General features: G+C 32.0%; 1 protein-coding gene across 2 annotated transcripts in view; it reads left to right on the forward strand.

Annotated features, from left to right (window-relative positions):
- LOC130896350 (uncharacterized) overlaps positions 1–17,524 on the forward strand; it is a 207,387-nt gene that overhangs the window by 180,267 nt on the left and 9,596 nt on the right. Inside the window, exon 8 of one of the 2 annotated variants that reach the window (XM_057804365.1) lies at positions 1,775–3,147. In XM_057804365.1, the coding sequence (XP_057660348.1) occupies positions 1,775–3,147 (1,373 nt within the window). The remainder of the gene's footprint in view (positions 1–1,774; positions 3,148–17,524) is intronic. The other variant, XM_057804366.1, reaches the window with a different exon arrangement.

Genomic DNA, 17,524 nt, shown 5'->3' on the forward strand with positions numbered 1-17,524 from the left:
GATCCTCTTATCATGAAGTTTTTCAATGCTTTATTACAAATTAAGGAACAATTTTACTGTATTTACCATTTAGGTATCAGTTTTTTTTATGAAATTTTTCATTTATTTGAAACCTCCATTAAATTTTTAGTGACCGTCTATGTATTTTGATAAAGATTCGAGTTCTAAGAACCTTTTCTATTCTATTTTTCAAATAACATCACAATACGTTTTTTGGCATCTCTAAATTAATAGATAGCACCGCGTAGTCATCATACTCGTAGTTTTCAAATATATTTACAGTATTAAATGAAAAATATCAGAATTATAAATATTGTAAATACTTTATAGTAAACATCCGGTTAATCATATTCGTTTTCGATTTATGTTTGGCATTTATGCATAAGGATACAAGTATTCAAGATATTTATTAAATTGCTTTATCTAATGTGCAGAGTGAAGTGTAGTTGTCAGCTGATTAAAATATTCGAATTAAAAGTAGAAAGGCGAATAGTTAGCAGTAAATCAATGTAATAAAACATTTCAACTTCGAAGGTATGTAATTGTTTTTATCGTAAATTATTGCTAGTCGAGCAAAAACCTGAGTCAGTGAAATATCCGTATTTCATCTATAAATGTCTAATTATTTTCCATTTTATTGGTCAACACACACCTAACAGGTTGATGAATCTTTTAATGATTCATTTCTTTTCGAAATCTAGTTTGGATAGAAAAATATCCATTGTTTCGTAATTGTTGTTTACGAAAAGACAATGCGTGTCAAAAACAAAAATTTTGTATTTCCAGAATATGTTCTTTCTTTATTGCCCGTATTAATATGTTTATACATTGTTTAATATTTTTTTAATAGAAAATAGGCTTTTATATTATATGTTATCAATATTTCTTATTTTACCGACATATAATGAAAAACTTTTATAAATAGAAACGAATCCAATGTTTCTAGCTCCACGTGACTTTTGTTGAACCATAATCAAGTTCAAAGCTGTAAGACATATAAATATTCTTTTATTAATACACCGTGTTACTCCAACTTACACTATTCGTAGCTATATTTATGTTTTGATACTAATTTTCTGAAAATTATTTTAGATACCTAAAGCTCATCATTTTGTATTTAAATAGATAATATTTACGTTCACTTAATAATAAATGACATAACGTGATTTTTTCCACGAGATAACTTTTTACCTGTACCCTGTTTGTCATTTATTTGTTATACAAACTAACCGAAAACATAGCACTCAGTATTATTGAATTACAGTGACTTAGCATTAGTCGAGCAATCGATAAAAATTTGAGAAAAATACAACCGTAGGAAAAAAAAAGGAAAAATTATTGTGTTATACTTCCCCGATGTCTTATTCCACCATATATACGAGTATGTCGGGTATATCCTTAATAAGATATTAGAATTTTCTTAAAATATCTCATTCAAGGAAAATTGTATGTCATGTCGAAATGCATCTGTGTCATGTCGAAATGCATCTGTGTCCTTGATGTGTTTTTCAATCAACCGAATTAATTTGTCCACAAATTAAACCAAGGTAATTCTGGCTATACGTAGTCGTATATTATCTTGTTGAAAAAGGCATAAGGCAAAAAACACGTCTTCTAATGTATGCTCAAAAATATAGAAGGAGAAAAACTATTTTTTGGGTACCTTCTTATTTTTTTTATGAGAACAGACGATAACACAAAAACCACTCTGTGATATAAAATATAATAATATAAAAAAAATTGAACGATGTTTTTATTAGTGTTTTTTTTTCAGATGCATATCAAAGTAGCTGTCCCTGTCCAATGCAATCGTGTCCAAAAAACGTACATACTGGACCTCTTACTGGTGATTGTAAGAGGTCTAATATTTCAAACGAATCGATGCCTTTACCACCAGTAGCTTTGGCACTTCCTCTTGAACCCGCAAGTGCAACGGGTCCTCCTAGTCCTGCAAGAGGGTCAGCTGGCATGCCACCTCCACCATCACCAGCCGGTGCGACTTATCAAGCTCCACCACCGGCTCCGACGAAACAGGAATCCGATTTAGTTAATAATCAAGAACAGTGTAAAACAGAGAAGAAAAGGAAAGCTCGAATTGGAAAAGCAATGGTAAGAAACAATATAGCAGCCAACTTACAGCAAAACACCATGTTATTGATGTGTGGCAATTCACAAGATTTCGTTAAACGAGAAATTGAGAGTCCTCAAGAACAGGTAGCAGAAGAAAAAAGAGAAATCACCGATGGCGAAGAAAAGAAGTTCTTAGAAAATTTGCAACATCCGTGCACGAAGATTGAAGAAATGAAACAAGAAGAATCTCAGCCTGAAATATCGGTACAACCGAAAGAAGAAACAATAATAGAAGAACCTCGGAAAGATCCACTAAATCCGCTTCCTCCCGTTATTAATACAGTGGCAGAGAATGTTAAAGTCAAAAATATGAAACGAAAACTATCCATGCTTTCAGAAAAAGAACCTAGCCCAGAAGTGGTACCAGTGGAGAAGAAACAAAAATGTGGGTCCTACAAATTACTAATTAAGAAAGAAACAAATACTGTCAGAATTAATAACGGTAAACGGAAACTTCTAGGAGAAATGTCTCAGCTATCTAAAGCTAGAGAAACAAAATTAAAGTTAAGAAAGCGAACGAATAAAACTCTTAACAATGGGAACACAATTAAGCGACAAAAATTCTCAAAATTAACACAAACAAATAATTCGAACTGTAAATCAGGATTTCATCCTTCTACTAAAACCAAAGAAAAGAAATTGTTGTCGGTTAACAAAGTCAATTCTAAATCCATATCCGCGACGGAAGATAAAACGCTCGCGAAAAATAATATAGAACGAACCATAGAAAGTGTAATTAGTGTCGTTTGCTTAAGGACACGCGAAGAAAATACCGCTAAAACCGAAAAGTGCGGTAAACAACAAACGAACAAACCGGTGATAAACAAAAAAAGTACAAATAAAGGTGTGGTATCTAAAAAATTCAAGACCAACTCCAAGAAAACGGAAATAACCAGAAGAAAATCAAAATGCAGTGAAATTGCAGTAACACCTATCAAGAAACCATTAAACGTACCAAAATGGTCAAACGGATGGACGTGGGAAGGAGAACCGTTCGAAGCTAAAGTATTTTTAAATGTAAGTTAATTTTTAATGCTAGCACGCTCAAAGGAACTATTATTTTGAGGTAAATTGATGATTGAAAACTGTAATAAGGGCGTGAAGGTCGTATAACCGCAACAATTGATTGTGGTCAAGAATTAAATAACTGTTTATATTGCAGGTGGATAAACACTGTCAGAAAATATATATTAATCTTTTTTGATTTATCGATTCAATATACACCGACAAACATAAATTATCACCACCCTATTTTCAAATATAATATTTTACTAGCAAAATAGTTGCACACGTTAGATTTAAATTGATAATTATTGTCATCCACGTAGAACTAGAATGCATCCAGAAGACAAACATATGATTAAAACAATATTGATACATATAGTTATTTATGAACAAAAGAACTAGGAGTTTTTAAAATTCTCGACGTTTCGGCTCCTACTTTGATGCTATTATCAAGAGAGAGTGAGGGTAGGGTGATTATTCGTTTATTGTTAAGAAGTAATCCGATTCCATGGTCTCAAGTTGCATACCCCACATTACAGATTACCTTTTTTGGTTGATTCCAAAGTCTCAATCTGCTTACTCTTTGGGATTTCATATCTTTCCGATGCATCTTCGGCCTGCTACAATGCCAACAATAGCATGTCTTCTAAAACCCCCCGAGAAATCGACGCCCTCACATTTATTAACCCCTCCTGCCAATAATGTACTTGCCACGCGCGCCATAAAGACAAAATCTGCAAATAGGTCCCCTATATTTACAAGGTCCAGGAGCTAGCTCAACAGTTAGCTCAAGAGCAGCAGTGATAGTATTAGTGATCCCGGTGTTGTCGATGGTGAATACTTTATCTCTTATTTTCATTAAAATCACTTTATATTTTTTGTTTCAGCTGTCACTTCTTTGGTGAAATTCCAAGGAGTAGGCAGGTTGAGACCTTGGAATCAACCAAAAAGGGTGATTCGTTGCGTGGAGTAGACAGATTGATACCACGGAATCGGATAACTTCTTATCAATGAACGAATAAACACATTACCCTTGCCCCTCTCTTGATAATGGCTCTAAAGTGAGAACTGAATTTTCAAAATTCCATCGCGATCAAGTTCGTTTGTTCATAATACGGAAACCTTTCCAAACATAGTTATTTATGTATCAAGAGTACTAAGTAAATATCTTAGAGTGTGGCCTAACATTTTAAATAATAAATATTTTTTGAAGATAATTTGATTTACCAACTTTTTCCTCATACCTTGGTCCAAAATACGTATCTTTTACACTAATTTCGAGCAGAAAGTTGAGGATTCGTGCATTGATAAAGCTGCACTTTTACTCTCTGTAAAAGCGAGGGCAAAAATGCTTTCATTATCATGACTGACATTATTTTAGGCGAAAGATATCTTGATATTTTAAAAAATTTAACACAAAATTATTTAGACCGCTTGCCATGACGGTGGTCCTGCTCACAATTCAATGGTCATGATAACATTTTTAGAAAAGCAATTTGAAGACAGGTGGTTAGCAAATAATGGTCCTTTTCGGTGGCCCCCTCGTTCTCCCGATATGACTCCTTTAGATTTTTTTATATCGGGGTTACATAAAACAAGAGGTTTATTGACAAGCCTTAACAACTAGAGAAGATTGTGAGCTAAGAATTTGAAATTCCGTGATGATAGATGATAGCCGTGCGACGAATGAAGGCGTACTGTGAAGGGTTGGAAAATGCATTGAAGTTCAAGGAAGCAATTTTGAACATTTAATTTGAAACATCAGACTATTTTCCTTTGGCTTTTAATTCTCCATAAAATTTTTCAGCATATCTTATTATTGTCACAAATGGTTTAATTCAATTAACTTTTGCTTAAAATGAAATGAATAGCTTCAAATTTTTAAGTATTCTTTTAACAATGTGCGATTTCGATCGTGGTCTATCTGGATATCTTACTGCAAATAAAGCACATGTTCTTGTAAAAAATTTGCCATATTTACCTTGTATTAAAATCAAATTTACATAATCTTGAAATAGAAAAATAATTTCTAAAGGTCCGCAACAAGAATTTTATTACAAAAAAATTAATAACTCAAAAAGCATTTTTCGAAAAAACTTTTTAAACAAAAGTATACTAAAATTTTACGTAGATTTCAAAAATGTATTAATATACAGGTAAATGTGTGTAAATAACCAAGTTAGAACCGGAGTCGGCCATCTTTAAAAATATTTTAGTTAAAAAGATCGTATCCGAAACCCCAAAAGTAGAAATTTTCATGATTTTACTATAAGTATTTTGCCATATACATATAGTTTTATAATAGTTATTTATGCAACAAGTGAGTAAAATAATACTTTTTTTACGAGTAGGACGGTTTGGCAGCAATTCCTACCAGTGAAAAAAAGTAGTATCATATAAAATTTTTTCTATGTCCGTAGACTTAAAAAAATTCAACAAAATATTTTGTAATAGTAATATTGAAAGTACAACTGTGAACATTATTAATTTGAAATGAAGAAAAAGTTACATTACTATTGGTACTTGAATTGACAACATTTAACGAGTTCAAAGAAGTTACATGGTCTATAGTTGTATTAGTACTTATTGAATGTTGCTTAATGTGGAACTAGTTGTTCCTGCTAAAATTTTCGGAATGCGGAATGCATTTTGTTTTTCATTGAGCCGACTACGTAACCCTCCGCAACTGTGTTGGATTTCCACCCACCGTGCTTCTTTAGTTGAATTATATCACCACTGGAATCCACTAATAGAGACGCCGAAGTTTAATCTATTGTCAGATATTTCACCAATAACAGTAAATCGACGTTGAACATGAGTTTTTGTATCAGATACTGTGATAATTAAGACATTTCCGATATTATTAATATCGTTATACTTCATTTTATATAATTCGTCCCTCCGCAGAGCTCCTGCGATTCCGAATATTTAAGAAACCTGAATGTCTACATTAAAATTTTTTGCTGTCATACCTTATGAATGAAATAATGATCGTCAACAGAAACTTATTAATTTCTTCACGGGGGAAATTGTATTAGATTTTTTGTGTCTATAACCAACTGATTAATTTTTCAAGTATGTTTGCAATGAGTTTCGAGTATTTACTATTTACTATTAAGGTGCCTTTCAGTCGACCAAAGTGTTAAAAACTTTCACATTTTGGATTTAGTTTTAAAGTAAGCTAGTAACACTCTTTCTGTGAAGCTGTTTATGGCTTTTTTAATACGCCACACCATTATAAAGAATTATATTCCTTTATATAATGTTTCCTGGATTTCTCAGGGATAAGATTCATAGTCGCTGCAGTTTAAACTTTCTTCACTAGTACTTTTCATCACTAATAATACATCACTCATTTTAATTAGACACGTTACGGCACTTTGTTTAACGCAAAAGCGTGAAAAAATTAACCGCTACGGTACTTTTTTCACGCGTTTTGACCGATTCGGGAATTACATTCTTTATGAATGCAAATGAATAAAAAAAAACCGTGAATATTATAACGGACGTAGAAAAAAGAATTTTATAATCCGGCGTGATTTGGACTATCAAATCAAATAAAGAAAAATAAGTGACGTACGTTTAATTTTCTATAAATATTTATTACATATTACAACGGAATTTGCCAAGAAATTCATAAAGAACTGTTATTTATTTCAACAATTTATGCAGTAACTGTACAAAGTTTGCAAACATATATTGTAACTTTACGTTTCATTTGGGAATAGCAACGTCTGCATTGCTTTCTTGGAATTTCTCCGACTCTTTTCTCCTTGTACTCAGTACATTTCCAAATTCAGACTGATCACACACAGGAGCACAAAGAACAGATGACTGTCTCTGTATTCTTCCTATAACAACGAATACACGGTAGTCATCGGTGATAAATGGGGTCATCTGAAAACTAGTTTCTTATTCTTATTCATTTTTTGAATAAAATATTTACTTACTAAAAATCTTCACCATTCAAATAATTATGTACCATTATTTTCCTCAGCGATTTCGTTATTGCGTAATATTTTTCCATAAAGACCGAAACTTTTAGTGACTCACAAATGTTTGTTATTATGTCTGCTATTATATTAAACACCTCGGTGCCCTTTATTGAATTTGCTTCTGTTATGTTGTAAATTGATGACAGTATAGTATTGAATCGGCTGTTTGACCAGGTTCGATACTATTTCATAGTATCTAATTTCCTTCCACTCACACTATACACATAATATCAACTTACGGTTCTTCAATCGGGGCTCTGCATTACTTGTGTCATTTCACCACGCTCTGACCACGACAATATGCGTTCAACAATCACATATTTCATCCATTTTACGTCGTTCGTTATTTATCTTGTGAGAAATGACTCAATTTAATTGTATTTTGAGATACGGTTGATTGGATTTTGTACACCAATATTTAATGGTATCAGCGATGGCGCGACTGTTACCGATTTATCTCGATCAATTGCAAAGTTTCATCCACTTTGCTAGTGAGTTTTTTCCACCAAATGAATGTTCAAACTAATCATGCGCGCTACGATCAGTTACAACATTCTTACCGTAAACAATCTTTTATTTACTAAAAAAGTGTCACATATTAGAAATTTCGCGTTTATAACGTTTAAAGGAAACACTGAGTAATAAAACTCTCTTCACAAAAATGTAACATCAACTATTACCTGCCAAACTTGCATCAGATTAGTTATCCACCACCAACACTATAAAAATATGTAAATACTTTAAATAACCTATTATTCTCATATAAACGAAAATGAGAATTGCACATGGATAATGAGCAACTATCTTTTTAATACCTGCCATGATAATATTAAATTACAGGTAAAACACATTTTTTATTGGTGTTTTCCGCCATATCATTTGACAACTATTTTATATTGATTACCTTGTCATTTCGCAATCATTGTCTCTCGGCAAAACGTTTCCCGAGTTCATAACTGATGATTGTGACACAAATATGGTGTCTCCACAGAACATACACAATAAGAACGTCGGCTTGCATATAAATTTCAGCAACACAAATTTAGTTCTGCCACTCACCAATCGTGGCGCTAGTGTAATAAAAATGAGTCATTACTGTCAATGTCATTTGTCAAGATAAATTATCATTTGTTTAAATTTCCCAAACGCTTTCCAAATGTGTGTTCTAGATGGAAAGAATTTTGTAAAATTCAATGCTTAGCATCAAATTATCGCTTTTGTGGAAATCAGAAATCATGAAGTTATTTTACAAATTTCAATAGAAAATATTTGAAGTATAAAGCTATCCCATCCATTCCTACCTCTCATTTGCCTTCATTGTCTATTTCCATCTATGAAGATCACAGTTATGCCAAAGTTCATGACTATATAATAAACCAACATTCATATGCTGTAAATACAGGTATAGTTGACACTGATATGATTGACGAAGAGCATCAAGTTGATAGTACATGTGTTCATATCTCAACATCTGGCAATTTACCTATAGGAGAGCCATTGGAGTTTTCAAGTGAATTTTCAGACTCCATTGTTATAGAGAAAATTGATAGTTTTGACCAATAAAAATCGGGTTTTTTGACTGTAGCTGGAACTAGTAAGAACAAATTAACACCTAGAGAAATCGTTTGTATCAAGTTTATCGGAATACAACCTTAAAAATATCAAAATTTAAAAACATGTTCTTTACTCACTTATATTTCTTTTTAGTATTTATTTACATATTACACTTTTCACTTTGTTAGAAAAATATGAATTTTTTCAGTTTTCATTTTAAAAGTGATATATCTACTAATTTTCCTTGTTTTAATTGGAAATTTATATAAATATTATTTCGTGCATAAACGTTTCCCAGTTCTTAGATGCTTTCTATCGTGAATTCAGGAAACTGCGAAATTGGAACTGGATGGTTATGAATAACATAAAGTACAGTTGTAAATTTAAATGAACCGCGAAAATAGATTAGTTCTGTCACGTACCATCGAGGGCACGGACATCGAAAATCCGGCATGTTCCTTCTACTGAATAACAACTAATTGTTTTGCATTTCTTCTTAGGGTATGTGGTATGTTCTGTGTGCTATCTTCTAGAAACAGCATTTGTACATATTCTTTTTCACCGGAATCAACCCAGATGTCGGTTTGAACTATAAATTTCAAATCCATATTATAAAGTGTTATGATCCTGTATAATTTGATATTATATTAATCTTGTTTATTTAGTATTTAATACTGTTTGAGCCATCCTTGCTACAATACCATCAATTCATCCAAACTAATCTCGCGTCCTGTGTAATATATTTCATATACCTGCTCGATAAACAAAATTACCGTACCTATTATTTATACAGTTGATCCTTTGGAAGTTTTGTAACCTAATCTGAAATTCGTGCAACGTGTGGATACCCTATTTAGAAACGAATTACTATCGATATTTTCTGAAATCCGCGTAAACCAAACATTGAATCTGTTTTCCAATAATCTTATATATGGTCAATTTGTATAGTTTCCATATTTACGTCCTTCCAAGCATTGATACAAGCTTTTTACGTAAAACATAATTGGTATAATTATTAGTTTTCACTACTATGTTTTCCAAGATACCATCAGGGTCAAAATTATGAGAAAAATCTATTGATTGTTAGCTGAAATAGGTTGGAGCAAAGATGTATCGGAAGAACAAATTCTTCGTCAATGACACAACTCAAATCGCTTCAGTACTCATCGGATAATTCAACCAACAAAGTCGCTATTGCATCGTCCGTAATAGTATATTCAATAATTTCGAAACGACGATTATTTTAACTCCAAGTTTCCAATCATCACTATATGCAAATAGCATATGAAATGCCTTGCATGCAATGCCATATTATCAATAATAGTCCAATGAAAATAGAAATTTCGAGAGACCTTGGGTACACCAATAAAAATATAATCCCCATGTATATTAAAAACGTTATTGAGGTCGAATTTAAAATTTTCGAATACAAAATCAAAAAAATAGCTCAAACCAAAACGTGGTATGATCTATTAGGGAGTTTTAAAGTAAAATTTTGAACTTAATGTATGTTATTTTATATAAATAAATAGCCCAGGTACGTAGAATAAAAATACAGGAATGAAATGGAAAATGAAATATCTTTAACGCCGATTATAAACTTGCTCCGATGTCATCTGAATTTTTCCGTCGATGTTACGGTAGAAGAAATTTGGATACACGATTATATCCCAGAAAACAAACAACAAGGCGAAACAAAGCACTTCATCCGAAGAATACGATCAAAAGAAAGCAAAAATCGTTTTTTTTTTTCGGACAATTAAATTATAGTAATTGAGGTTTGATTTCATTTATTAGTTGTAATAACGGTGTAAAAACGACGGAATTTGTTCGTCCATAATGAAAATGTACCTTCCCGTTCGTGTACTATTGTTGCAGAAAAGATAGCTGAATGGTTTTACTATTTATTATACTGATTTGGCTCTCTACGATTAGTTTCTACTCCGAAACTTAATCAAATGACTTTAATGAATGACGGGAGAGGTGGTAAGAGATAAATGCTTCATGTTTAACACATGTTGATTCTAATAAAATAATAAAACCATTCGACACCTTGTATCTCATTAACGACAAGACTTATCACACATGTTTATAATAACGTCCCCTGCAATATTTTGGATTATTTAGGAAACACATGTATATAAAAAGCAAAGTTAAAAAGATATTGGATAATCTATAAATAGGATAATCTATAACCTATAAATATAAATAATATTACCACAAATTTACTTTGATTTGTTGTAGAATGTAGATATATAGAGAACGTTTTAACAACGAAACTGGGGTTTTATTTAGTTCTTCCAATAGTGTGAGAGGTCGATAAGAAGTTAATTTCTTCAAAAACTTGAACAAAGTAGATTATGTTTGAAAATAAGATAAATTTTTTGCAGTAAAGTAACTTTTTCATTGAAAAGTCACTCTTCTGTGAAACTGTACTCATATAATATTTTATTCATCATAAAGACGGAAAACACACTACCGCCTATGGCAGTAGAAGTTTTCAATGTTAGAAGTATCAAGTATTACTTTTCATACATCCCGAAAATCCTTCACTTTAATTGGTTGAACACAAAAGATGTTGTATTATGACGCAAAATCAAGTCTAAGCTTCAGTTCACTTGCTCTCAATATTCTTTAGTAGTGACCACTATAAAACATTTAAAAATTTTAGGATCTGTAATCATTCTTTGCAGGAAAAGTTGTAAATGGAAATATGTATGTATGAATGTTATTTACCTCGTCGATAATAATAAGGGAAAATTCCGTTTCTATGAGGTTTCCACATAATTTGAGTTGTCGGATAGAAATGGTCAAAAGTACTGTTGAAATTTCACGGTCGTCTTCATTCAATGACTTCAAGACTTACAAGAGCAGGTATGAACCTTTTATCCGGTCGAAAAATCCAGATCTTACCATATAAGGGCCATGTGGCGACGTACTTGTAAATTTCTTTTTGCCGGGTACAACTCCCGATAAAATGTACTGCATTATTTCATCTAATCCATTAAATCAAAGTATAAATATTCGGGCCAACAAACTAACCTATGAACTTTTAAATAATACTCTTTTCGACCTTCGATTAACGCATTCTGTAAAATTGGAGCAATACAGCCAGCTCTATCATTAAATCTCGATTTCACAGAATTTGTGCTTTTTCATTTCGCCCTAATCCGGTTTTAATTGTAAAATAACTAGTGCATGTATTGATATTAGTAGTGGATCGAACTAAAGAAAATTATAAAGGTGCAATACAAGATTAAATAATTCATTCTGGATATACAGAACCATCTTTATTTCATACTAGCAATCACCTCCAGAATTTTGTCGTATGCATTTAGAAACACCCTGTATAATATAGTTAGTATAAAATCGATAGGAGAGTATATATACAGGGTGAATCGGGAGGAGCGCACGAAACTCTAGGAGTGTATTATACACGTGAAAATAATATAAAAAACTCATATGTTATCTGATTTTCATTTGTTTTCAAGTTATAGCATATTAACAAATAAACAAATTATCACATAAAAATTTTCTTAATTATAGCGTTCTTTCAATAAATGTTCAAAAATACCGCCATTGACTTCCAAACATTTTCTACTTCGTCTACGATGAGCGTTTGTTGCTCTCCCAATTGATTCATTTCTTTCTTCTTTAATATGGGCTGCAGTATTCTCAATTCGTCTAATTAGTGCACCCCCTGTGTCCACTTTTATTTTGTAGACTTCATTTCTTATTCAGCCCCGTGAACAAAAATCTAGTGGTATGAGGTCTGGAGATCTTGCAGGCCAATTAATGGGACCTCCACGACCAATCCAACGCGCTGGAAAACGTTCGTCCAAATGTTGCTTGACCTGACGAGCGACATGTGCAGGAGCTCCAACGTGCTGATAGTACATCTGCATTCTAATATTTACAGAAACATCCTCTGGTAGGCCTTGTAATTAATTTTGTAAAAAATTTAGGTAGTTGTCTCCTGTGAGACGATTCTCCAAAATGAAAGGGCCAGTTAAATAACTGTCAACCAAACCACACCACACGTTTACAGAAAACCGATATTGAAAATTGCTTTCGACTGTTGTGTGGGGATTTTCGTCCGACCATACATGACAGTTACGAGTATTATTAATGCCATCACGGGTAAATGTAGCTTCATCCGTAAAGAGTATACTCGATACAACACGATGATTATTATTTACCCACCGACAAAACTCCATAAGGTTAGCGTAATCCTCTGGTTGTAGGTGCTGTACTATCTGTACGTGATAAGGATATAAACCTTGTTCGTGGAGTGTTTGATCACCCTTTTTTGTGGAATTCCCAATTAAGTGGCAATTTTCCGTGAGCTAGTAGTTGCATCTTCTTCTACTAGATGCAGAATATTTTTTACTTCTACCAAACCTTGTCGAATAGCTCGTTCAGATGATATGTTAGCACTGGGAAGCTTACCAGTCTCGCACAATTTGTTAAAAACTAATAAATACGTTTTTATCAGGATATCTTTGGTGTGGAAAACGTTGACGATATTCTTCAGCAGCAGCTGTAGCATTTCCGTTACAGAAACCAAAAACAAACACCATATTTGCAATATTCTAAATTTGAATAAGTATCTGGCATTTTGCAACACTAACAATCACATAAATTCGAAATTAAACGTTCAGTTACTGTTCACTGTACAATTATCAAATGCCTTTGAGCCTCGAACATGGCATACATTCAAATATAAGTGGAAAGCTAAATGAACATTTTTGAAAATCGGATAAGAACATATGAGTTTTTTACATTATTTTCACGTGTATAATACACTCCTGGAGTTTGGTGCGATCCTCCCGACTCCCATATATATTGATTAAAAACAGAGGAACTCGTTATTTAAATATCAAGTGTGTGTATTGTCGCCTCTGTGTGAATATTGTCCGAGTCTTGCACTCTAGCAATTACGTTACGGAATTTTGAAATTTGAGAATACAAACGCAATAGAATAACATTTCGCTGAGGATAAAGTAGAATTTTTTATATGAAATTCATTGAAAACTGTTTATAAATGAAATATAGGTATTTAATGTTGGAAATTGTACTTACTTCAATCATTAGAAATGTCGTATCAGGAATCTAGAAATGTTACCAAGTGATCTTTTGCCAAAATTCTAGATTTTTTAACCTTGTGCCCTTTGCTTTCATTGATTTCTAAAGGAATCTTCAACATTGAAAATATCGACCATGTTGTGGATGGATTATTTGATTTCTTTTATAACATTCTTCAAATAAATTGTATTTTATTCCATAAATAATCGCAGATATTTGGGGCAATAAATCATTCTGTACTACGTTTAATATGTTTAGTAGTGTATATGCGAAATAATCCCAGGCCCACTTAATCTATTTTCTTAAAAATAGGATCTAGAATAACATCATAAAAATATTAAATATTTGAATATAAACACTTAGGTATGCCCTAGATATAGTCGAAGTTCTCATCTTTTTAAAATGCTTATATTAGCTTCCCTTGTATGTGGGTTTGTTTGTGAGCTTGTTTGTTTGTAACCCTTCTTTGTGGCTTATTACTGTTCGTATATCCCACCACTTTGAATGCGTTCGTTAGCTGAGTAGTGGGCTAAGGCGTCAACCTCCGGATTTGCCGGTAGTCGCTTCAAATCCCGTACACGCTGTGAAAAATTTTTATAAATTTTTAAAAATTATCACTGCATATTTACATCGAAACAAATTTTACAATTTTACAACTGTTTATCCTCTGTTGGAGATTTACAATACTAATGACTATAACAATAAATCGAACTAAAAAGTGGAAAATAAATATAATTTAAAAAAACCAAAAAACACGCTTTCATATGACACCAAAAAATGAAAAATATGGTTTAGGAAAACTAAAAAACGCGCTTCTAAAGCACATCAAACTAAAAAGTTGAAATAATTTTTTTTAAATACGCTTGAAACAGTATGGAATGAACAATAAGACATAACATGAATGTAACTCTTTCGGATCTCTGTTTCGGTCCCCTACTCTTCCATATTCAAAACTAATAAAAAACTAGTTCTTCGATGGCATTCCCAGAAAACTTTGATTGGAAAATAAACTAGAGATTGTGAGAAATAAAACGTACTTAGATGCTTGTCTCTACGATGACTCTCAACAAAGTTACTAAAGCTTGTTTTCCCATAGTGCATCAATCCCGCAGTGGCAGGAAAATAAAAAGGCAACATTACATAATGGCTTTAAATCGCGTTTTGTGAAAAAACGATTAATTTTAGACAAAATTTTTTATTTTTATTCTATAAGAATAGTAGTTCTTATTTTAAACTCAAAATTTGTTTGCTTTCAGCCCTTTGGTAAACGATTTTTTTCTCTAAATGCAGATTATTAAGAAAGTTTGTGGCAATATTGACGTATTACAACCCCTGTTTCTCACTTTTGGATATTTTTTGCTTTGGATTTTGTACTATTTACCCTCTAGATCAGTGCCGCGCCCCACTTTAGCCTTTCTAGCATTCTTATGCCCCCCTATGTAATACACAAAATATTTAATTGTTCTCTTGAGAAACTTTAAATAGGTAATTGTTAACTAAGCACAGTAGATGGGGGTGTCATATACACTACGACCCAAAGGATCTATTGTGTTCGAAAAACTGTAAGTAGTAACTAAATTTTCGAAATATATAATGAAAAACTGGAATTCAAATTACAAATAATTAGAATCGAAATTTTTGTATCTTAATTTATTATTTCAATTTACTGAGATCTTTGTGCTTGATGCTTGCTGCATAGAGATTTTTTATTAGGTTCCAATTTGGTTAGCTCAGTCTAAAGTCCTCACGTTGTGTTATATTTCTTTTTTTACCAGTAAATAATTTACAGCACCTATTCCACAGATGGAAACGGTAGCAATAGTTTCATTGCACATTTCAATTAATTCGGGTGTTTGATATCTGTTTCCTCACAAAGCCATAACTTTCCTCCTTTTATATTTTCAACTGACTAATCATTTTGCAATTCTATGAGTTCTTCTTGCATATTTGATATACCAGATAATAAATCGATTTGTCTTGAATCAGCAATACTTTCTAAGCAGATAGAATATTCAAATGATTGACAATAATAAAGTAAAGCGGCGAGAGTCACTTCACATTTTTGGAGCCAAGAAACTGTTCAACTCGGTAAAAGTAATGAAACCATTTATTATCGCTTTTGGATCGACAAAACTTTTATTTGTTTCTTTATTTAATATATTTAGTTATTCAAAGATAAAGAAATAAAAGCAAGTACTTACCAATGATATCTATATAATTTGTATATTTATTAAATAAGGGAGCTTTTACAACAGTTTGTAAGTAATCTTATTTCAAATTAACACCAACTGTAAGCTGTGGAATACTACAGAGAGAAGTCCGGGGTATCCCGCGGACCCAGTTGTCTGCCGCAGGGTTGTTTACTTAACGACGCCAACACCCAGTTGATATTTTGGTCATATCAAGCCAGATTATACCTAATAATTAAATTTGGCACCGATATATAGCATTGTATTTGAATGAAATCAAATTCGCTCCCTGGGGGGACGGGCACGTTGGGAAACACTGCTCTATATGCACCTACCAAAAAATTTTATTTTCCTTAAAATTTAAAAGAATAAATTATGAATTCTGAATTATAAAGTTTATATACTTTCTCAAAATGTACACATGTTGTTAAGAAGACAAGGCACACATAAAATTTGAACTGACCCAGTACGGATTTTTCCTAAATTCTCTTACAAGGTAATGAGTCAAATTTCTATTTTTCCGTTTCTCAAATTTAAGTAAAAATAAGAACTTACAACCGTACAAGGCATAACCACCAGTATTTTATCATTACTGTTACGTTATATGGGGTTGCAATTAGTAACCCTTAACTTATTAATTTTAAAATCATTAGCAACCTCGAATTTTTTTATTATAAAATGCTTTTTATCGTATTAACTTTTATGAAATAAAAATTTTGCTTCGAATATCTATTTATTCAAGAACATTTCTTAATATTGAAGTTTATTCCTGCATACTTTTTGTTTATTCAAATTTTAGTAGAATGAAACTCTATTATCGATACATAGTTACTTTGGAGATTACTTGTAAGTCATTTTTGCGTTGACAAATCTACTATTATTTTGATTTATTCATATTATAAAATATATACAACCGCTGAAATGAGCGATATGCACTTTGTGGATGATCTCGCAAAAGTTAAAACAGTCAAAACATCGAATTGATGGCTCATCCGCCGTACTGTTCTTTTATGGCACCCATTGATTTTTTATTCCTGTAGATCAAAAATAAAATGCGAAGTCAACGTTTTCTACACTAGAAGAAGCGGTTGATGCATTCAAATCACATGTTTTCGGAATGAAAATTAGTTCAAACGCAAGCAAAAGAAAATTGATCTTAATAGAGAATATTTTGAAAAATATTAAACCCATCTCCAATTATATATGTTTTTATTTGTCTATATCAAACTTATGTAGCAACTATATCGACTTTAGTAATACCCAATTATAATTACAGAAATTATTAATCCACTAAAGTTTCCGAACGAATTTTTTGAACTTTGCTTGAACTTAGCTATAGTATTAGTTTTGTCATTCTTTTTCATTACTTCAAATGATGGTTCTTGTTATCAAATATTGCGGTAAAAACATACTTAACCATAAAATTTTGGTATATGCGGTATCTGCGACTCATAGAATTTAGGCAGAGTTAATATAGAGATTATAAGATTTCATGGACTAATGTAAGACATATATACAATTGAAAAATCCATAATTGCAGTCTCTACGTTTTTCAGGACATGTTTG

The sequence above is a fragment of the Diorhabda carinulata genome, chromosome 7 (assembly GCF_026250575.1).
Source record: "Diorhabda carinulata isolate Delta chromosome 7, icDioCari1.1, whole genome shotgun sequence".
NCBI lineage: Eukaryota > Metazoa > Arthropoda > Insecta > Coleoptera > Chrysomelidae > Diorhabda > Diorhabda carinulata.